We start from the raw sequence: 22,963 nt of genomic DNA, 5'->3' as shown, positions 1-22,963 counted from the left end.
AAGAAACATGAAAGAAAGCAAAACAAGCTTTATAAGGTATTTCTTTTATTTTTATTCGTTTGTTTGTTTGTCAAACATGTACAAGATAACAAGTATAGGAATGAACATGAACAAGAACAAAGGGAGTAAATACAGATAAACGGGGACAGTAAGACAGGGACGGTAGGCACGCTGGTGCGCTTATGCACACCCCCTTTAAGGACCTCTTAGGAATGGGGTGAGGTCCACGGTAGACAGTTTGAGGTTGAAGCTGTGAGGGGTTGAGGTTGTAACAACAGAATTGGGTAGGGCATTCCAGGCATTGACCATTCTGTTGCAGAAGTCATATTTTCTGCAATCAAGTTTGGAGCGGTTTACCTTGAGTTTGTGTCGGTTGTTTGCCCCTGTATTATTGAGATCGAAGCTGAAGAAGTCATTGACAGGCAAGATGTTATAGCAGACAATTTTGTGAACTATCGGACCACAGGCGGTGCAGTTCTAGATTATCCAGGCCCAAAATTTCGAGCCTGGAGGCCTAGAGAATTCTATTGTGAGTGGAGGAGTGGGTATCAGTATGATTACTAGCTCAGTCATAGATCTGGTAACTGGTCGTGGCTTTTTTCCACCTAGAAAATCTATTCCAGCATCCAGTGCACTACAGTGCCTTTGAAAATTTCTATCAGTTGTTTGCCTCCTTGGGTAAGCTGATCATCCCCGTGCATAGCAGAAACATCACAGCATAATAGGGAACCTTCTATCTGTGAAATTGACCAAGGGATTATGAAATTGACCAGAGAAAAACAAAGTACCAAGGAAATGGTGGGAGGGAATTAGGACTCCCTTTCACATCTCTGCTTCCTTGATAAGCAGGAAATAATTCATTTCTCTAACTAACAATAAATAGGAATGAATATTCTGTGTGTGTCTGCAGGCAGAAAAGTAAGAGAAAGAGAGAGAGAGAGAGAGAGAGAGAGAGAGAGAGAGAGAGGGAAGAGGAAGAGGAAGGAAGGAGATAAACAAACAAACAAACATACAAACGCCCTGGATCAGTCATGCTATTGGTAGCAAAAAAACATCGAAAAAAAACCTATTTTGTCTATAATTCTTCCTGCTCACATTCCAAATGTGCTAGAACTTACATTTTAATGCTGATCCCTATTGGGAAATTGCAACATTTTGGAAAATGACCATGGGCAAAAGGAGTTCTAGGATTGAATATTTCTTTTATGCTCCCTTTGACCTGTGGTCCCAAAGCTTTCAATAGGGTTGAATAAGTGTTGCTTCTTATGAGTATGATTCTACTAAAAAAGATCCAGTGTATCGCTGAATATGACCATGAACTCATGATATGGTACCATATGGGCAGAACAAACTCTGTGCAACTTACTCAGTGAGAATTTCACCTCCATCTCCGCCAGCCACCTTAGATAATTCAACAGTGTAGGAGTCCACAGGATTAATATCTCCACATTCCCATTGCACCAGTGCAAAGTATTCACAGCTCTGAATCACCTTCTTTTTGATAACAGGTGGCAAAGGAGCTGAAAACATAGACCGTACAAGAGTCTTTTGAAGCATTAAAAAACGAAAGCTGTTTTTTTGTTGAGTGAAAATCTAGACTATAAGTTACAAACACTCAAGATCACTAATAAAATATTGGGCCTTGGATTTCTAGGTGGCTTTTCAAGCTGGGAAGAGAATTCAAGGCAATCATCAATCCAAAACACATCCTTAAACGGCTTAATTAGAAATTTAGCAAACTCAATTTAAAAACCACAAACAATATTGATTTAAACTTCTTCCCCACCTTTTAATATAACTAAAGTAAGACAACAGTAAAGATAGATCATGTTTATTATATAACTAAGGTGAAACCTTTTTTAAAAAAACCCACTATTAGTTAAAAAATTTAATAACCTGACTTTTTGAGAAATATTAGTACCTAAAGTCAGAACCATCTGGATAAACCTTCAAGGATAAGATTGTGATCTTAATCTCTCTCCCACAGCTTACAAAAGAAAATTAGCTTTGGGCAGACTGGTCCCCACTTTGCATATGTCAATAAAAAGTTATTGTTTTCCTAAACCAAAACCAGGGGTGGGATTCTACCGGTTTGGACCGGTTCAAGTGAACCGGTTGCTAAATTTACATGTGGTTCACTGAACCATTAGTTGAACCGACTGGCTGGCCCCGCCCACCCTGCCCCTCCCCTCCCAGGAGTCTCCACACGGCCTGTTTTGGATGCAGGTAAGTGCAGGGTCCTTACGGAGGCTCCGGTGGCCCTCCAGAGACGGAAGCCTCCGGACCCTGGGGAAGGCGAAAAATGGTCCTACCAGAAGTTCCAGTAGGCCACACCCACCCAGCAACTGGGCAGCAAACTGGTTGCTGGGATTTTTGAATCCCACCCCTGACCAAAACATAATATCAAAAGCCATTTACCTGTCATATACACGGCTCTTTCGCTCTCTGAGCTGACCCCGGCTCTGTTAACTGCCTTTACCCAAAATTCGTACTGTGTGTTTGGCACCAGCTGAGCGACTGTGCAGTAGGTTTCTTTCACGTTTAGCTTAAACTCTGCAATTGGAAAGTACAAAGATTGAAGGAGTTCTTTGAAATTGCAACAGATTCTTAAGTAATAGCTTATTTCATTCAGGAGGAAGGGCATATTATGTTGCTGTTACTCTTTTTTAAAGTAGGCTTGGCCTGAACAAGCCACAAATTGTGGTTAGCTCCCAGGTAGATACTTTGCTGATTTCCAGAATTCACATTGAAAGATTTAATGGCCTGGGGGACAAAATAGCAAGTAAAATTTATTAAACCTCCACTAACTAGAGCAACCAGGATGCTTAGAAGAAAAGCAGCAGATAAAATCACAATAAAATCAGCAGGTTGCCAGGATGGAAATGCCACCTTAATTTCTGTCTTGCCAGATCTACTTCCAGGGCAGTCTGTAGACGTGGTGGTTTGTTTTTTTTTTTTTTTTTGTTCTATCTGATCTGGCTTTAGTCTATTTACCTTCTTCCCCCTTGCTTGATGTATTATTGCTCACTCGCTTGCAATAGAGTTGGTAGCTTTCCACAATATCTTCTGAGAAAAAACTCCAGCAAACTTTCACAGACGTCCCCGTAGCTGAATTGGGATCTTGAGCATTCATCACTGGTGCACAAGGGGGTGTAAAAGCTGCAATCAGAAAGGGAGAAATCTGTTTTTAGATTTTGCAAAAGAAGACAGGAAACTTCCAGAGTTTGGTATTTGCTCCTTGGTGAAAACTGCCATGCACCAGGGTGGAATTTAACAGAGACTTTCTTTTCTACCAAAATCTGTATTACTTCTATGAGCATCTGTGAGAGAGGCATTTTGAGAGCAAGAAATTTTATTAGCTACATTTGTCACAAGGAGACACATTCCAATCACACTTACAATCACACTTAGCAAAATAAACCATTCTGTTCTCTTCTCTTCTCTTCTCTTCTCTACTCTACTCTTCTCTACTCTTCTCTACTCTACTCTACTCTACTCTACTCTACTCTACTCTATTATGTTTCAGCCAACTTCAGTGTCCATTAAGTCAAATCATTTTTTTTCTTGTCTTGACCAGACCTACTTGATTTTTCTTGATCAAATCTACTTTTTGCTTGGGCAGAATGATTTGATTGGCCAAGCCTACTTTTTGAAGTATGGCTTCCATCGCATCATTAAAAACTTATCGTGGTTTTCAGGTGAAACACCTTGCACCTCCCCCAGGTTCATTTCCTTGCCTGATAGGATTCTGCAGCCAACTGAGTGCACAGATATTTCATTGATGGAGATCTCATCTTTTTCTTTTTGCAAATTGATGGATTGTCCAGATTTGCTGATATGTTGAGAATGATATAAGTCATGGACATATGAAGTTAGAGCAACCATAATATAAATCCTCCAGTAGTCTCTCATGCAAAAGAAACTCCTCTGGAGAGTTTAGTATAGTATTCTAAACTATGCATTTAAAGCACATCATCTAGGAAATAAAGTCACCAGCTTCCAACTCAACCTACTCTTTGTATTTGGTACCCTAATGGACTTACTTGGGAAAGAGCTAACAGACTCCATTAGTTCCTGAATGTCTGAGAAATGAATGATTCGGTCTTCAAACTCGGCTGGAGTTGATAAGTCTACACTCACATTCTTTTTCAAGAAGGTATGTACTCTGAAAATGCCACAAGAATCAGCATTAGATGGCTTGGGTTGAGATTTATGCTACAAAACATTTCTACTACATTATATATTTAATGCATGGGCTGCACCCATCTATGCTATACGGAATCCATTTACAAAAAAATATTCATAAGAGACAGTATTAAAATCCCAAGTTAAAAATGTTCGTTAAGAATTACAGACTTCCAGTAATGTCATCTTTTTTTAAAAAATAGTAGTTCAAAGATACAGGCAAGTTCAGATAAGGCAGTGCTTCTTGGAATAGAGCTGGAAGGGGAAAAGTTAGGCGAGTCTCTACAGCACCAGCTGAAGGCAGGACAAGAGGCAATGGGTGGAAACTAATCAAGGAGAGAAGCAACCTAGAACTAAGGAGAAATTTCCTGATAGTTAGAACAATTAACCATTGGAACAAGTTGCCTCCAGAAGTTGTGAACGCTCCAACACTGGAAGTTTTTAAGAAGAGATTGGATAAAATATAAAGACAGATAGATAACTCTACAAATTCTTCCATACAAAGTTTCTTTTATTGGATTATATTAGGTATCCTCAAGGTAACTCACAGTTATGTCGAGATGCATCTAATGTCCAATTCATTGCATAGTTGAAATTGCAGTGTAAAATGATAGTAATCTTTCCCCTATTTCATCCCATAGTAGTAGAGCCAAAGGAGAGACGCTAGCACGATGCTAGGGTCCGAGCAAGAGTGGAGAAACCTCCCCCAACCCACCAAGGGTCAATTCAGTGATCAATCAGGATTACAGATGTGACGGGAGAAGGCGGAGCTTCGTTTCGGCGTTACAGCTGTAATCTCAGGGCTCCAAGATAACAGCTGATATTTTCGCCCCCGGTCGGTCCTAACGGACCTAAACCGTCCCGTAGAGACGGTGACCGTGTAGGGCACATTTCCTGGATCCCAGGGACATCGCAAAGTCCCTGGCTCGATCCGGAAGAAGTCCTATTGCTGGCGGCGGAGAGGCAGCCTCCATAGCTGCTGAAGTCGGGACAGCTCCGGTAAGGAACAGCTGAGAGTGAAAGTATGTCGGCTGGGTGAGAAACTTTTTTTTTTGCTAATTAGCTGAGTTTTGAAAGGACACTCTGAATAGAAGAAGAAATCTGTGAGATTTTATTTCATTTGAATTGGAGAAGAACTCTGAAAAGACTACTTCTCAAGGACATTTCAATTTGATAAGATAGAGGGAGAGCGTAGCAGACAGGTGCTCTCCTGGACCCTTATCAACATTTCAACACTTGAGGCTTGGCCTTGAAGCTTGTCGAGAAGAGAGTCATAATAAGAGCCTTGGACAAATAGAGTGCAGTGTGTTTGCTTTTTTTTTTTTTAATCTTTTTTCAGTCATGTACCCCTACTCACCAGCCTCTCTGTAAACTTTAATTTTAGTAATATTCTTATTTTTGCTTTTTATTTTAAAGGGAAAGCCTCAGAATTTTTTCTTTATTTTTCTTTTCTTCTCCTTTTTTTACTGGGATTCTTTCTGCTTTTTTCATTTATATTTTTGGACCACTCTGCCTTTTCTTTTTTATTATTGAGACTTCCCAATTGGATTAAAGATTATTATTATTTTTGGGTTTTTGGTTTTTTTTTCTTCTTTTTATTTTTCATTTTTTATTTTGGACTACTTCATAATTGGATTAGGGTCTAGAAGAACCTGAAGATTTTCTTCTTCTTTTTCTCCTTTTTTTTTTGTTATTGGGCTTTTTATTATTGGATTTTTCCATTTTGGATTATAATTGGCTATTCTACCAGTTGGATTAAAAGCTAAAAAGAATTTGAAGGTCTTGAAGCATCAAAATGAGCAGAAAACCCATATCTTCTGGCGTTTCTACTTCTACCTCTGCCTCCCCACCAGCTGGACAACGCTTGATTCAGACAATGTTGAAGCAAGATAAAGAACAAGAAAAAGTGACTTTATAGATGATTATGCAAGGAATCCAAGATCTCAAGATAAAATGAGACGCCATTGAACAAAGAATAGAGAATATTGAACAAAGAACAGGGAAGACTGATGAAAAAATTGAAAATATTCAACAAATGATGGCGAAGTATGATGAGAGATTCAAAAAAATTGAGGAAGAAGGTGAACAAAGAGAGGAGAAGATTGGGAGACTTCCGGTTTGTCGGCTTCGTGAGCGGCAGGGATTCGCGAAGCTGCGCGATCCCTGCTGCGCTAGCCGTTTTTGGGGCTCCGATCCGGATGGGTACGGAGCTAGGCTGCCCTGCAGGGGCAGCTGAAGGTAGGGGGGATCCGGAGAGGGGTTTGGGGGTGTTGCAGACCCCCTCCCCGGCCGGCAGAACCCCCTTTTCCCAAGACGGTGCAGCGGCAGTCCGTAATGGCCGCCACAAAGAAGCTGGCAGCCGGGTAAGAATGCGCAGGAGGAAGTGGAGAAAGTTTTTCAAAGGAGAAAGTTTTTCTTGGTTCCTAGGACTCTAAGACATATTTAACAAAATTCCTGAAAAGTATGATTTTCTGAATGATACCTTCTAGAAGAGGAAAAAAGCGGCAGTTTGGTGGTGCTGAAAGGAAAGCTTACCCTCTTTTCCTACGGAATAAATAAGTGGATATTAAGAAACCTATTTCTTTTAGGTGAAAACTGGCTTTAAGCGATGAGTGGGAAGAGAGAGGACTAAAAAAAAAATATTTGTATGCTAAGACTTTGTTGGAGGAGATGCCTTAAGGATTTGAAGACTAAAATATATTGCAATAAGATTTTAAGAAACAGATTTGGACTTTCTTTTTCTTTGATTGATACTACCCCAGGAGGAGAAAGTGAGAACTCTGCCTTGGTTTGGACTGTTTGATAACTTTGGGACTGTTTTATTTTTTCTTTGGAATATTCTAGTTGTTGTAAGAAGAAAGAAGGGGAAAAGAAAAGATTTATAATGGCTCTTTCTATTGAGGAACTGAGAAAAGATTATGAACAAGCAAAAAAAAATGGTAAAGCTGGTTTGAAAGAAGCCTTCCTTTTTTTTAGAAATGGCGCTTATTAACTATCAACAAACATTACAACAGATGAAGACAGCAGAACAAGAAGAAGGAGAGGAAGCCATTTTTAATAAATTTCAGAACTCGACCAAGAAAGAAGGAAGAGTGAAAGGAAGAGAAATAAAGGACTTAAGATTTAAAAAAACACTTAAGAAAGGGAAAAATAAGGTGCAAAATCAATATAATGATAGTAAACAAAAGGGAAAAGGAACACGACAGAGAAGGGAAGCCAGTAAGGCAGAGGCTAGAAGAAGGGGGGGTAGAAAGGTTTGTTGGGAGAAGAAAGAAAGGGAAAAGGTGGAGAAAAGCTACAAAGTTTTGAAATTAAATGGGAAAAAAGGAATCTTTTTTAGGGATAAAGGATAAAGTATAACTTTTTTAAAAAGATTTTGCAAGGTACATAAGATGATATTGTAGTATTGTATTAGAAATAGAAAACTTAAATGGTTTAAGAGTTGATAAGAGATTAAAATGTTGAAATGTTTAATAATGATTGGTTTTAAAATCTAATAATATGAGGGGAGGTTTAGAATATTGAGTTTCAATTAAAGAGTTTAATAAGACTATGGTATTGATGTTATTATAAAATTTCTATTATAGTATTTGCTTTTAATATTTAGATTTATTGTTTAACTATGTATTTAATTACTCTGGATGTACTATTTAGATAGAATGTACCAAGCAAAATCGGATTGGGTATTGGGCGTTATTTTAAAGGTTAATTTGATTAATTTAGGGGGGAGATAGAAAGGCATCATACTCTGATTAGTGATTTCAGGAGAAAAAAATTTTTTTTATAAGGAACGAGACAAAGGGACAATAAAGAATGGACAAAAGATACAAATATAATGACTCAAATTAAGATGATTAATTAAGATAGAATTAAGAAGAGTGAAATATGTGGAGAAGTTAATATAGAAGGCTTAGAATGGTAAATAAAATAAGCAATGATATGTAAGATGAGCATGAATATAATTGAAGTCCATGAAGAGAGAGATACCTGGGTCCAAGTTACTTTCCAAAAAGATTTTTTTTATGTTTTATGTGTTGTGTGTATATGTTTTTTTTTTTTTTTTTGGGAGAATTAATAAAACCTTGCAGAAATATAGAATGAGAATAATGGTAACTAAGTCAGAAAGAAATAGATGAAATAATAATAATGAAATTGAATAAGAGTAAAGAGAAGTAAAGAGAAATTGGATAAGAGGTTTTTGTATGTTTATATGGAAATGGTTTAAAACAGAATTATAGTTTATCTGACTTGTTAAATTTATAATGGAAAAAGGTTTAAACATGTAATGGATAATGATGATTTGTGTGTTTTGAAAATTAATAAAACTTGTTTTAAAAAAAAAAAGAGAGGAGAAGATTGGAAATATTGACAGTAGATTAACAGTGGGATGTTGAGGTGGGAGATGGAGAGGTCAGAATTCTATCTTAGATTTCAAAATATAGAAGAAAAAGGACAAAACTTGTCTGCGATAATGATAGAAATTTTGGCGGATGCGTTGGAAATTACAGAGGAAAAGAGGATTACAGATGTGACCACATGACATGGACTACATTTCCCAGGATACCTTAACTACATTTACCATGATGCATTCCCTTAAGGGGACAGCTCCCAATTCCTAACTAACTTTCCCAATTCCCATATACTGGCTGGGCAGCACAATAACCATTTGTCTGAAATGGTATAGAGTTTGGGGGTTGGACTAGAAGACCTCCAAGGTCCCTTTCAACTCTGTTGTTCTGTTATTCTGTTACAGTGGCCATCCTCACCAAGACTACCATATCCCATATACCCATTTGCTCAGCTGGTTGCAATAGTGACATCCTTGGTAATTTTAAAACTTACATAAGGTTGATGTGGAGCTAATCATCGCAAACATAACAGAGCCCAGTAATAAATGTTTAAAAACTGGGAAAGATTCTGTTGATTGAGCCTCATAGCAAGCCTGACACCAGCATGCTTGAATTTTATTTATGTAACCCCTACCCCATATCAATAGATCTCAGAATGCAATATAATTATAACCGAAATGAAAAACAATCCAGATCACAAGAAAATGGAAACCCAGCTGCTTGGCACTGCAATGAAAGCCAAATTAGTACCAAACTAGGACTAAGAATTACCAAATTAGTACCAAATTAGTACTTAGTCCTAATTAGTACCAAATTAGGACTAAGAAAAAAATATTTCCATAATTTTATATAGGCAAAATTATATCTATTGCTCCCAACTGCAGTATACTGCATAAACTAACAGTAAGGCCAAATTCAAAGACATTTTGGCAGGATGACTACAGAAAGGAAAGCTCTTTAAAATACATGTTTCACTCTTACCTCCGAATTGTTGCAACTGCAGTCTGTTGAAAGAAAGAGAAATTGGTGATTCCACTAATATATTCCATAGGTACACAGATACGTGCATACACACACAAGTGTAATAATGATCGCTGACTTTTTTCTCTAATTAAAATTGCTGATATTCTTATGGCCAAGAAGCCTATGCATCTTCCCTCAAAAGTATATCCTGATACGTTGAACAAAGTCATCGCCTTGGAGAATTGAAACCACAAAGCAGAGATTGAAATAATGTCTTCATAAATGTCACGAGCTAGTCTGATCAAAGGGCAGAATAGATCTCTCGTAATGCAAACCCAGAGGAGGCAAAATGAAAAGGCCCACTGCAAACAGCAAGGAATAACTTTAATAATTTTGTAATAGCAATGTAATACTTTTAGCAGAGAATTTAGAACTGTGACTCCTACAGAGACCCACTGGTTTGGGGAGGTGCTCTGGATCACTCTGATGATAACTGTAGTCATAAGTCGAGGACCACCTGTACAACATAAGGTCATTCTATACTGAAGGTTAGATGTAATACTAAATAACCTTTGGATCTACAGACCATTCCTAACAGGTCGTGCATAAGCGCACAATCGTGCCTACCGTCCCTGTCCTATTGTCCCCAATTATTAGTTCCTATTTCTTGTATTTAAACTTATGTTTATTCTTGTTTCTGTTATACTATAAGCTTTTGACAAATAAATAAACATAAAATAAACATCAAATAAATTAATAAATAGATCTACAGTGGTACCTTGGTACTCATTGGTTCTGGGAGGCATGATAAGCACCAAAAATGATGAGTACCAAACAAATTTTTCCCACCAGGAATAATATAATGAGTCACAATGCAGCAGACAGCAACAAGTTCTAGCTTGTGCATTGAGTACCAAACAAACAATGTCCCAAAAGTACTTTTTAAAGAGGCAACTGGACTTCTTTTTTTTCTTTGAAGACATTTTGCTTCTTACCCAAGAAGCTTCTTCAGCTCTGACTGGATGGTGGGGAACAGAGGTGGGTATTCAGCAGGTTCTGACCAGTTCTGGAGAACCGGTCACGGAAATTTTGAGTAGTTTGGAGAACTGGCAAATACCACCTCTGACTGAAAATTTTACACTATCCTTCCCCTGCCATGCCCACCAAGCCACGCCCACAGAACCGGTAGTAAAAAACAATTGAATCCCACCACTGGTGGGGAATGGAAGGATTTATATTCCTTGCAGACAGCTGGTCATCTGCATCCTTTTAGAGGGTCGTTGGGGCCATTTGGAGACCTTTCTGTGTCCTCATGGTCTCCTGAGTAGTGCAAAGGGGTGTGGAACCTTTTTTGAACTGCTGAAAGGACTGTGTTGTAGGACTGGAGATATATGATGTCATATTCTTCCCCTTCTGTTGAGAGAGGGCCATTTATGTCAAGATTGATCATCCCTCTCTAAAAGAATGCAAATGACCAGCTGTCTGCAGGGAATATAAATCCTTCCACTATCCTATCAGAGCTGAAGAAGGTTCTTTGATAAGAAGTGAAAGGTCTTCAAAGAAAAACAAGGAAAGTCCAGTTGGCTCTTGCAAAAGCACCTTTGGGTCAGCCATGACCTAGATGACTGAGAATCTCCATAGACAAACAAACAATGAGTACCGGGGACAAAATGTTCAAGTCAAAATGTGTTGAGTACCAAATTCGATGAGTTTCAAAGCAGTTGAGTAGCAAGGCAACACTGTATTCTTATGACTGAGCTTTTTTTTTTTTTGTAACCAAACAAGTGTACTCTTAACACCACCATTATGTTATCTTCAGGGCTTCCTTTATATTTTTCAGCAATCCCTAAAGCAATGGCTTTGAGACTGAAGGTCAAATTTCCTCCTGGATTCTTTTTGTCCTGTACCTTGAGGGCCTCTATTTTTTTTTCACCCTGGTCAAGATTTTCAATGGTTTCCATCAGTTCTTTGCACGTATCCAGGTTCTCTCCACAATCGACCAGTTCTTTGTACAAAGCTTCCAGTTTCTCTTTCTTCTCCTCCCCCAAAGCCTGCATATTTTCTTCATATCGTTGCTCAAGGATCTGTATTATGTCATCGTAACGCTTCTCAAAGTTTTGCTGCTGCCTGGTAAAATTCTCCTGGAAGGAAATATTTTGGGTTTCAGTTGAGCACACTCAAACTGTGGAGAGGGCTTTAAGAAAAGAAAATATTTTATATACTTTTATTTATACAACACCAATTTAACCCTCATGGATTGCTGCAAAGAATCCTTGCAACTCAAGTACGTTCTAGAAATTAGAAAATGCTGGACTGCCAGAGAGAAATTAGAGAATTATTAAAAGGATATCTTAAGGGAGGAATGACCAAACAATCTTCCAGATATCTAATAACAATTGGATCTATGGCAATGACACTTAAATTATCTGGCTAGATTAGAGAAGGCTCTGGTCTTTACTCATTAACCAAAAAGTCCCTTTTCATGACCCTGTAGTCCGTATTCGGGATAATATATTGAAAATATTGCTTTGACCAAAATGGTTTTTCATTTGGATAGTTTTCCACTTGGTTTTGTCTGCCTCCAGTTTCTGATTATATGCACACATCTACCAGAAGTGAGATGCTGTCATGGCGAGTAAGGAGCCAATTGCATCTTAATAAAATAATATATTTTATTATTTTAATACTTTAATAATAACATAAAATAAAATACTTAATAACAATATTTTAAAAGGGTACAGATTCTTCCTTCTTAGTAGGAATGAAGATGTAAAGAGGTATTAATAGAACAGGACAGCAACTTTGGATTCCTGGAGCTAACAATATTTTTTTTTCTATTTGCTACATTTTTATTAGTTTATCATAGTATAAAATAGAAAATTTAAAAAGTAATAGAAAACTTGGGGAGAGGGAAAAAGAGAAAATATGAAGTAAAAAGAAAAAGGCACCAACTTCCAACTCTCTTTAGCACAGTAGAAGATAACAACATAGAAGTTGTTGTAAGTTAGTTGTTGTTAGTTAGAAGTTGTTGTCACAGTAGAAGATACAACCTCAACTTCTACACAAAAGTATATACTAACCATTTCTATAGCAACAAACCTATCTAATCAGCAAAAAACAAAATCAAAGTTTCATTTTATTCCCATTGCAAGCACAGAATACGGAAGCAATTTCCAAACAGAAACAAAAATTAAATATATCCTCTATAAAGGAATCAGTTTAGCCATCTCGGATTCTCCGTGTGACATTTTTACCTGTGATGTGGCATAACAACAGATTTTGAACAGTTGGAGAACCTAACCCTGAAGCCTCTGACTTAATAAGAAATGAACAATCACACCTTCTTCTTTGTCCATGCAATGAGATGGCAAGAGGCTGGTGGGCCTCTAGGGTGGCCCTTCCTTTCCAGTTCACTTAGAATCATGCAAGAGCACCTTACCTCTACTGTAATAAAAATTTCCTCCAAGTGGCTAGCAAAACTCTCCAGGTGAGCGATTTGGTCTTCCAATCGGCCAACATTTTGCTGAAGTGCATCCTTTCAAAACAAAAAAGGCTTAAGTGGAATATTGAGTAATTTTGAAAATATTAAAATGTTAGGGATTCAGCAGGGGACACTGTATGAAGAAATGCGATTGATGTTTAAAAATGTTTATGGAGAAAGTGATAAAGAATTATAAAGAGAGAATGGTATTGTTTAAAGACAAACGTGTGAATGTAGAAGAACCCAAAAAAATGGGAGGGGGGAAAGATGAGTACAAATTGGGAAAATAGTATTATACACACTGATATATAAAATAATTTATTATTATTACAATGTGCATGTTAAGGTTAGAAAGACAAGGATTATGTATATTTAATTGTATTGTTAGCATTGTGTAAAAAATATATTGACCCAGTCAATACATTGTCCACAAAATATGTATGATTGTCAAAGGAAAATTACAAATAATACATATACTGCGTTTCCCCCAAAATAAGACTCTGTCTTATATTTTTATTGAATCAACAATAAAGGAGGTTGAGAAAAGAACGGAAAAACGGAAAAGAAGCTGGAAATGGTTGGTCAGCAATTAAGAAATGTGAGTAAAGAAATGGATATTGGTATATTTGGAAATGGATAAGGGATATCTAAGATTCCAAAATATAATGGAATCTAAAGAAGAGGACTTTACAGGAAACTCATACAAGGAAGGAAGAAGAAAAATATTTAGAATGCCCCAAGCTAGAGAATTGGTATACGTCGCCAGCAGATTTTAGGATAAAGAAAGGGATAGCAGTATATGTGAAAGGCGATATGAAAGCAGAGCCAATTTGGATAGACCCCAATGGAAGAATTCTGATGTTACAAATTTGGATTAAATCAATTCTAATTCTACTAGTGGTAATCTATGCCCCTAATGATAACCAAAAGGAATTTTTTAAACAATTACATGAGAAATTAGTGGAATTAGATAAAAGGAATATTTGTATCTTGGGAGATTTCAATGCTATTGTGGACCACCAGAAAGATCATAGTAGTGGGGGGGGAGAAGAAAAAAAGAGAACTACCAAAAACATGTGAAGAAATGATGATTGAACTAAATTTGATAGACATGTGGAGGAAATTAAACCCGGAGAAAAAGCAATTTACATTTTACTCCAATCCTCACCAATCATGGACACGAATTGATATGGTGTGGGTGAATGGTGAATTAGTAAATGAATTAAAAGAGATTGAAATCTTACCAAATGAATGGGCAGATCACAACCCAATTCAGATAGTGTGGAAAGGCAGTAAGAAACCAAGGAAAAGATGGACCTTAAATACACAGTTAATTAAAGAGAAAGAATTTATTAATAAACTGGACGAGGAATTAGACTATTTTGTAAAAGAAAATAATAATGAGGCAACTACGAAACAGAATATTTTGGATACAATGAAGGCAGTAATAAGAGGCATAACGATATCATACACTGCTAAAAGAAATAAAGAAAAATATGCCCAACAAAATAAATTAGAACAAAGAATCAAAGAATTAGAAATTCAGCTGCAAAACACCCCAAAAGATTGCAAATTGAAAAAACAGATGATAATAACTAAACATAAATTAAATTTAATCGAACAAGACAGAATAGTCTCAAAGTTAAATACAGCCAGACAGATATTTTTTGAACAGGCCAATAAACCAGGAAGGTGGTTGGCCTATAAACTTAAAAAAGAAAAAGAAAAAAGATTGATCTACCAATTAATAGATGAGAACAGGGATGCCCAACAAGGGATAGAACAGAAAAAAGAAATTGCGTGTAAATTTTTTGAAGATCTTTATAAAAAGAAGGAGGTAAATAAGGATATGATAAGAAACTATTTGTGTATTACTAAAGATAAAATAATTAAGGAGGAGATGAAGGAAATGTTAATTAGAGATATTACGTGGCCCGAGTTAAAAGCAGCAATAGAAAATCAAAAGAATAATAAAACCCCAGGCGTGATACCAGGGGAACTTTATAAAAAAATAGGAGAACAAATAAGACCTCTCATGGTGGAAGTATATAATGAGGTCCTACTAGCAGCAAGAATGCCGGATTCATGGAAGGAGACATTGATATAGTTGATTCTGAAAGAAGATTTCGATTCACGACATATACAAAACTATAGACCAATTTCCCTGTCAAATACTGATTATAAAATATTTACTACAATTATAGCAAATAGATTGAAAAAAATATTGAATGAATATATACATAAAGATCAAAACGGATTCCTTCCTAATAGACAAATCAGAAATAATTTAAGGATAGTATTAAATGTTTTGGAATACTACGAAGCCCACCCGGAGAAACAAACAGCCTTTGTATTCTTGGATGCACAGAAGGCCTTTGACAATTTAAATTGGCAATTCCTAATTCAACAAATTTACAATATGAATCTAGGCACTAAGTTTGAAAACATCGTGACTACAATTTATGATTCACAAAAGGTGAATATTATAATTAATGGAGAGTACACGCGCTCAATAAAAATAGAGAAAGGGGTCAGGCAGGGATGTTCATTATCCCCCCTGCTCTTCATATTATCTTTGGAAACATTGCTTACACGAATTAGACAGAACCCAGGAATAAAAGGACTAAAAATTAAAAAAGAAGAATATAAACTCCAGTCATTTGCAGATGATATGGTATTTTTCATAGAGGAACCAATTGAAACAGGTCAAGAATTACTGAAAGAGTTAGATCAATTTGGGGAAGTTGCAGGACTTAAAATTAATAGGGAAAAAACAAAATTAATAATTAAAAATTTAACAGAAAAACAAAAACTAAAATTGGAAAGGATAACGGGATTACAAATAGTAAAAAAAGTTAAATACCTAGGAATTTGGTTGACGGCTCAATGCAAAACTCTAATGGAAAATAATTATAATAAATTATTACAGCAAATCAAAAAAGATTTAGAGATATGGGTTAAATTGCAAATCTCCTTATTAAGGAGGATTGCCACTATAAAAATGAATATTCTGCCCAAATTTATCTACTTATTCCAAACAACACCAATAAAAATACATAAACATTACTTCGTGGAACTTAACAAGATAATCACCAAATTTATCTGGCAAGGGAAAAAAACCGAGGATAAACCTAAAGGCAATGCAAGATATGAAGAGCAGGGGAGGTATGGCACTCCCAAATTAGGAATTATACTATAGTGCAGCCTCCTTACTCTGGTTGAAAGAGTGGGTAAATCTGTCAAATAAAAGGATCTTATTTTTAGAAGGCCATGATTTACAGAGGGGATGGCATGCATTTTTATGGGACATTGGGAAAATTAAGCAGAAGTATTTCCACAGACATATAATTCGAGATTCCTTATTGGCTAATTGGAACATAATTTAAAAAAAAAACATTATTTAAAAATCCCAATTTGGATCTCAACGATGGAGGCGGTGATACATCAAATAATCTAGATCTTAATAAAATGATAAAATACAAAGACCTTCTTGATGCGCAAGGAACTTTAAAATCATGGCAAGATCTCCAAGAACAGGGGCTACAAGTAGACTGGTGGGCTTACTTGCAAATTCAAAACAGATATAGCCAGGACAAGAAAAATTTTGGAATTTATACTAAGGCACAACAAATAGATAAAATTTTATTAGGTCCAGATAAAAAAAAATAACTAAATTTTATAATTATTTACTAGAGATGTAATTAGAAGAGGAAGTAGTCAAAGGCAATATGATAGCTTGGAGCAGAAACATAGGACGTAGCATTACATTATTAGAAGGGGAAAAGGTTTGGACAAGGAATAATAAAATTACAAGATCAGCAGCATATAAAGAAAATGCCTATAAAATGTTTTATAGATGGCATCTCTCACCCTTGAGAATAGCGAAAATGTCTCCTAACATGAATCCAAATTGCTGGAAATGTAAAAAGAAACAGGGAACATTTTTTCATATGTGGTGGTCCTGCACTGAAGCCCAAAGATACTGGCATAGAATAAAAAAATGGTTAGAGGAAATAACGGTGGAGCAAATTGAATTAAAACCAGAATTCTTCCTATTGGGGATATTTAATAGACAAATTCCGAAAAATGTCAAATATATAATACTACATATTCTTACTGCAGCCAGAATAACCTTTGCACAGTGTTGGAAACAAGCAGATATTCCAACAGAGGAGATGATTATACAGAAGATAACAGCCTGTGCAGAGATGGACAAGTTAACTTTAGCACTTAAGGAAAAAGAAACATCAGAATATTATAGAAGCTGGGAATGCTGGTATGACTGGATAGAACAAAAATAGAAAATATATTAGTAAATAACGTAAAATGTAAATCATAATTATATATTCGCAATAAGATGCATTTGTAAATGTATCACCAATATTGATAACAAACAAGGAACCATAGACTGTCGATAAGTAGAATTGTTAGCTTTTTAATCATTTTCTTTTTTTCTAATTCTTTTCTTTCTTCTTCTGTGTGTTGTGTTTGTTTGATATTTTGGTTTTGTAATCAATAAAGTTTTTTTTTTTAAAGGCACCAGGGCTTATTTTCGGGGGATGTCATCCACTGACTAACCTCACTTGCACGCATCACCCCCAGCCTCCTTTTTGCTGTCAGAGGCCTTCAGGAACTTCTTCTGCAGCCAGCAAGTCTTTCCTGAACGCCTCTGAGCTCTGGATTGATCCAGAGGTTTCTTATCAGGTCTTCAGAGGCTTTCAGGACAGCCTTGCCAGCCTTGCCAGCCTTGCCAGCCTTGCCAGCTGCAGAAGAAATGGGCCAGCAAGGCAGGTGTCAGGGTGTACGAGGCCTGGCTATAACTGTCCACAGGTAAGTAGTAGGGCAGCTCCACACACCCCCATCCCCAGCCTAGCTTAATTTTTACCTGTCGACTCTGGAGTGGGCAGGATCTTAATTAGGGCTTATTTTGGGGGGTAGGGCTTATATTGGGCATATGTGTAAAAATCAAGCTAGGACTTACCTACAGGGTAGGTCATATATCTATCTATCTATCTATCTATCTATCTATCTATCTATCTATCTATCTATCTATCTATCTATCTATCTATCTATCTGTCTATCTATCTGTCTGTCTGTCTGTCTGTCTGTCTGTCTGTCTATCTATCTATCTATCTATCTATCTATCTATCTATCTATCTATCTATCTATCTATCTATCTATCTATCTCAGCCTCGCCAAATGTTTATTGCTTCCTACTTGGATCGGTTTATGTGGTCCTCACCTTTGCGATTTCCACCACAGCCGCAAGAGACATGACTTCGTGCTCTTGATGTTCATTATTCGTGCTATTGGAGGGTGTCACTGGAACACAGCAAGTAATGCAATATAGTTCCTTCTCTTGGTAGGACCGTTGGCTTGCTTCCTTATCCTCAAGAAGATCATTGTCGCTCTTCTCATTATTTTCTCTTGCACGGTCTGTGGGTTGCTGGTCCCGATACTCCACATGTGGTGGATGTTGCTCCTCTACATCTTGGGTCGCCTTCTTTTCATGTGGAGAGAGATCTCGCCTTCGAAATGGTTCCTCAGGAAATAAATTTTCAAGGGAGTCATAAAGTTCCAAATGATAAAACCTGGGACTGTCTGGCTCGTCCTTTTTCAACGGTGCATCCATGGCAGAGAAGGAATATTGGACACCAAGTCAACAGGCCGAAGGTCTTGCGCGCTACCTCCCACCTTTCTGCTCAGAACAATAAAAGTACAACATGCAATGGAATTTATGCTTAACATCTCAAAAAGCTAAGAAGGTTCAAGTTGAGGAGCACCAGGGGACCCCGAGGAAATCCAACGAGACTGGTAATATTGGGAACTGGAGATAACATTTAGAAACATCAACCCACTTCCATTCTCTTGCCAGGAAAAATGCATGAAGTTATCAGGATGCACCATGGAAGAATTAGAGGCCTAGGACAGGGCTCGCCAACCTTTTGGACCTCGGGGACCACCAAATTCATAATTTTAAATCCCACGGACCAGAGAGCCTGGGAAAATCCCCCAAAAAGTCTGCAGGAGAATTCCCCACTCCGTTTTCCTACCGATCGATCATTATTTATTTGGGATCACAGGATTCAGTCTCCAGCTCCACTCTCAGAGAGAGAGAGAGAGAGAGAGAGGGAGGGAGAGAGAGAGACTTTTGGCTTCATGCAAAGGAAAGCAGCAGAAGCAGCAAAGTCTTTCTTTCTCTCCCCCAAACTCCACCAGAAATGAGACTTTGTGAGATTTGTTTTTCCGGCGCAGCCTCTTGGAGCAGGAGGCCTTGCAGGGTCCCAAAGACTCATTTCTGGCGGAGTTTGGGGGAGAGAAAGAAAGACTTTTGCTGCTTTCCTTGCGTGCAGCCAAAAGCAGAAGAAGAAAGAAGCGGAAAGAATCAGCCCAGTGGCACAAGGGTGAGTGGGGCAAGTTCCCCCCCTCTGCCCTTTCCCCCTCCCCTCACTAGCTCGTGTTGTTCACAATGCAAGCGACGCAAGCCTTGTGTTCCCGCGGGCCATGTGGGCAGCGCAGCCTTGTGTTCCCGTGCAGCCTGGATTAATTGCTTTGGGGTGCTTTGGAGATGACATTTCTCTGCGGACTACCAAAATTTTCTCACAGACCACCAGTGGTCCCCGGCCCACTGGTTGGCAACCACTGGCCTAGGAAACAGATAATAAGGAACAAAAAAAAAATGCAGAAACCCCAGTTAATTTCCTGATAGTCAGAGGTTGCTGGGTTGGGACAATGATTTTATGTAGGTGAAGTTCTATGATATAAGCAGATGGACTTTGTATTTTTTAGCCCCTTTCCTTTTTTGGTTAATTTCCTTTCCTTTAAAAAAATACATCATTTTGGGCTTCCAGTGTAGCTTTTCTCTTTCAGAATGATAGAAAACCAGGCTACCAGTTTTAAACTAATATGGTCTATGGGGCCTCAGAACTTTTGCTCTTAAGGGTTTCAAGGAAAGCTTTTGGCCAACTTTTCCTTTTGACTGAACTTTGTATAATAACTTAGTGTGACAAAGACAAAGGTCTGAGACCTTTGAATGGATACTCCTAGGATTCATGTCCCTGCTCAGTCCAAGGGGAAAGAATGCCCAATAAGAGTAAATAACAACAGCAAGGGACAGAATCCAACAATTTGGATCTTTAAAACTGGTTCTAATTTAAATAGAGAATAAAATTTCTTTCTTATTTTTCTCGTAGCCTTCCATTGAAGGTTGCTCCTATCAGGCAGTCAAAGAAATGCTAAACGCCATTATATACTATAAAGCCAAGCATTTGTTTCAGTTTGATTTATAAAACATAAACCCCGTGGAGATTTCAAACATTTTTCCTACAGGCATTTGGCAAAATACATTTGTGTGTCTAGAGCATTGTAAAGGAACACACTGCTGTTCAATGGCCCCTGATTGAAATGGATCAGCAATGAGATCTTAAGGAAAAATTGTGCACTGGGACCAACTACATGCAAACGCAGCGGCAGCACTTTTAAGCAGCTTAACTAGAAAAATTTGCATCCTTTTTAAAGTGAGGAATTATGTTCTTAAAAAGAATACTTGCCTCTTGTGTTAAGGATCCATAATTTCTTCTTACGGTCAAATGATCGTGATGCACTTCGGTTACTCCATATCCAAACCTGATTTTCCAAACCTTGCCATCTTTCTGTAACTGAAAACGTAGTGCTGTAACATTAGACAAGGGTTTTCCTTCCCCTCCCCCATGAATTGAATGCCAGCTATTAGCAAGGGAGCAAAGATAGATCAGCACCTGACACTAAAGCTCCCTTAAATGTCATGGCAGAAAATGTCACATCCAAATCCTACTGAAAACATCGAGGCCTGAAAGCTTTGAATCCCAGAGAGACCCCTTTAAAAATGTCTTCTTTAAACCCTCTGGAAGAAAGAGTGTATAAGTAGCATCCATTGCCAGTGCTGAAGATGGAGAGAATTAGGAATTCGTACACTCTGTATTTTGGGGGAAAAGTCAGATTGGCAGTTTCACAGAATGCCATCTATGTATTAGCAAAACATCTACTGCAGTAGAGTTGCTAAAGAACATTAAAGGAAAGAGTACCTCAAAATAGTCAATCTCTTAGCAGGAACAAATCTGAATATGAGTAATTTTGAATTTGCCTCCCAGGGTGTCTCAACAGTGAGATGGATGGCATATAAATTGAATAACTAAATAAATAAAAATATTTTTGGTCCCCCAGAGGGTGTCTGTCGTTTCTCCAGTAAAGCACAGCTTTTTTTAAGAATCTGAAGCATGGCTATTATATCCAAAAACTGTAAAAACAAAGAAAGTGTAGAATACTGTACATTCATGCTTAGTGATATGCATGGTTTATATCTGAATAATAAATGATGTTTGTCATTATCATTATCTTTCATGCAATGCTGCCAATGAAACTGTGGGAAAAATATCTGGTCCAAAGTTCCAGCCTTTAATTTCCTTTTGCTCCCATGTTCAATTTTCTTTTTCTTTCTTTCTTTCTTTCTTTCTTTCTTTCTTTCTTTCTTTCTTTCTTTCTTTCTTTCTTTCTTTCTTTCTTTCTTCTTTCTTCTTTCTTTCTTTCTTTCTTTCTTTCTTTCTTTCTTTCTTTCTTTCTTTCTTTCTTCTTTCTTCTTTCTTCTTTTCTTTCTTTCTTTCTTTTTTTCTTTCTTTCCTGCCTGCCTGTCTATCTATCTATATCTACAACTATCTATCTATCTAATCTATATCTATAAAAATCTTCTATTTATTCATGTAGTAGGGCTGTAATGCTATTTATCCTTCTTATCTTTCCGGTTACCTTCTCCAGTTGGTATCTTATGATTTATCACTTTGTTTTTGCGTCTCATGATTTATTATTGTATTTTACGATTTATGATTTATCACTTTGTTGTTTGAATGTACACTGTATGTTGGTATACACTGAGAATGTATGCACTGAAGGCAAATTCCGATCACACTTGGCCAATAAAGAATTCTATTTGTGGGCAACTAGCAAAAATCAACAATTTTATATTAGTATTAACACCAGCTTGAGCTACGTGTGTCTGATCTTGAGCAAACACAAGCCTTCCCCCGAGAAGCTATAAAAGTATCACAAACCTCAGTATAAAACTTATATCTCTAATTCGATTGGGCTTTGAAGTGCTATTATTGTTTGCTTATTTTCTATGTTACAATCTTACTAGTCTTGTTTACCATTTACAAACCATTTGAGGCACAATGTTTAAAATCCCCTAGAGGTGAAAAACTTACATTTTCTTTTTCACACTTATTTTTATTTTATTTTAAATACAAACCATTCATCTTCCATTTAATGCTGTGTCACCTGGGTACAAATATCTTTTTTTTTCCCAACAAATTTTATTAGTTTTACAAAAACAATACACAAACAATCAAGGCATAATAACATAAAAAATCCTTTCCAAGGAAACCAATAGAACGTACAAAATAGTTCCAAATTGTAATATTGATATTTACGTTATCTATTCAACTTCGTATCTTATCCCAACTTCTCCTTTTCATTCTGTTATCCAAATTATATTTCTTGCTAATTAAAGTTTTATTGCCTTTCATAAACAATACCCAGACATACAAAACATAAAACATAAAAAAAACAAAACCTAAAACATCTTTTCTGAAAGCTGTTTGATCCCGGGCTAAAAACTCTTTGCACAGACACAAGTTCAAAAATCGTATTTACTTTATATATCATTCCATATCTTATTACCATTTTCAACTTTCTATATAGCTTCTTCCCTCTTTTATCTTTCTTAATTTTGTTTTATTTATCTTATCTCAATTCAGTTCATAATACTTATCATTCTTTGTTTGTTCTGTTTCCATCTATCCATTCATCTTTTCTCTTTTAATATACTTCTCCTGTACACTGATTGGAGTGACGCCTTTGACTCATTCCCCTAGCTTAAAGTTACTTAATATAACACTTAATTTATATTGGGATTCTGTTTAGTACATTCTAAAGTTACACAATAAATTTTATG

At 36.9% G+C, this 22,963-nt stretch overlaps 1 protein-coding gene across 2 annotated transcripts in view; it reads right to left on the bottom strand.

Annotated features, from left to right (window-relative positions):
- Window positions 1–20,655, bottom strand: part of FSD2 (fibronectin type III and SPRY domain containing 2) — a 29,127-nt gene extending 8,472 nt beyond the window's left edge. Inside the window, exons 1-9 of one of the 2 annotated variants that reach the window (XM_087972618.1) lie at window positions 20,525–20,655; window positions 18,221–18,672; window positions 12,937–13,032; window positions 11,405–11,638; window positions 9,516–9,538; window positions 4,044–4,165; window positions 2,995–3,159; window positions 2,419–2,553; window positions 1,367–1,520 (exon numbers count right to left, since the gene is read on the bottom strand). In XM_087972618.1, the coding sequence (XP_087828744.1) occupies window positions 1,367–1,520; window positions 2,419–2,553; window positions 2,995–3,159; window positions 4,044–4,165; window positions 9,516–9,538; window positions 11,405–11,638; window positions 12,937–13,032; window positions 18,221–18,610 (1,319 nt within the window). In that variant the 5' untranslated portion in view covers window positions 18,611–18,672; window positions 20,525–20,655. Of the gene's footprint in view, window positions 1–1,366; window positions 1,521–2,418; window positions 2,554–2,994; window positions 3,160–4,043; window positions 4,166–9,515; window positions 9,539–11,404; window positions 11,639–12,936; window positions 13,033–18,220; window positions 18,684–20,524 lie in introns of those variants that run through there. The other variant, XM_026677063.2, reaches the window with a different exon arrangement.
- Window positions 20,656–22,963: the final 2,308 nt, after the last annotated feature.

This window comes from Notechis scutatus, chromosome 11 (assembly GCF_049901735.1).
Source record: "Notechis scutatus isolate UNSWTSFEM ecotype Mainland chromosome 11, rNotScu1.2, whole genome shotgun sequence".
In the NCBI taxonomy this organism is placed as follows: Eukaryota; Metazoa; Chordata; class Lepidosauria; order Squamata; family Elapidae; genus Notechis; species Notechis scutatus.
This window is presented reverse-complemented; position numbering and strand designations above follow the sequence as displayed.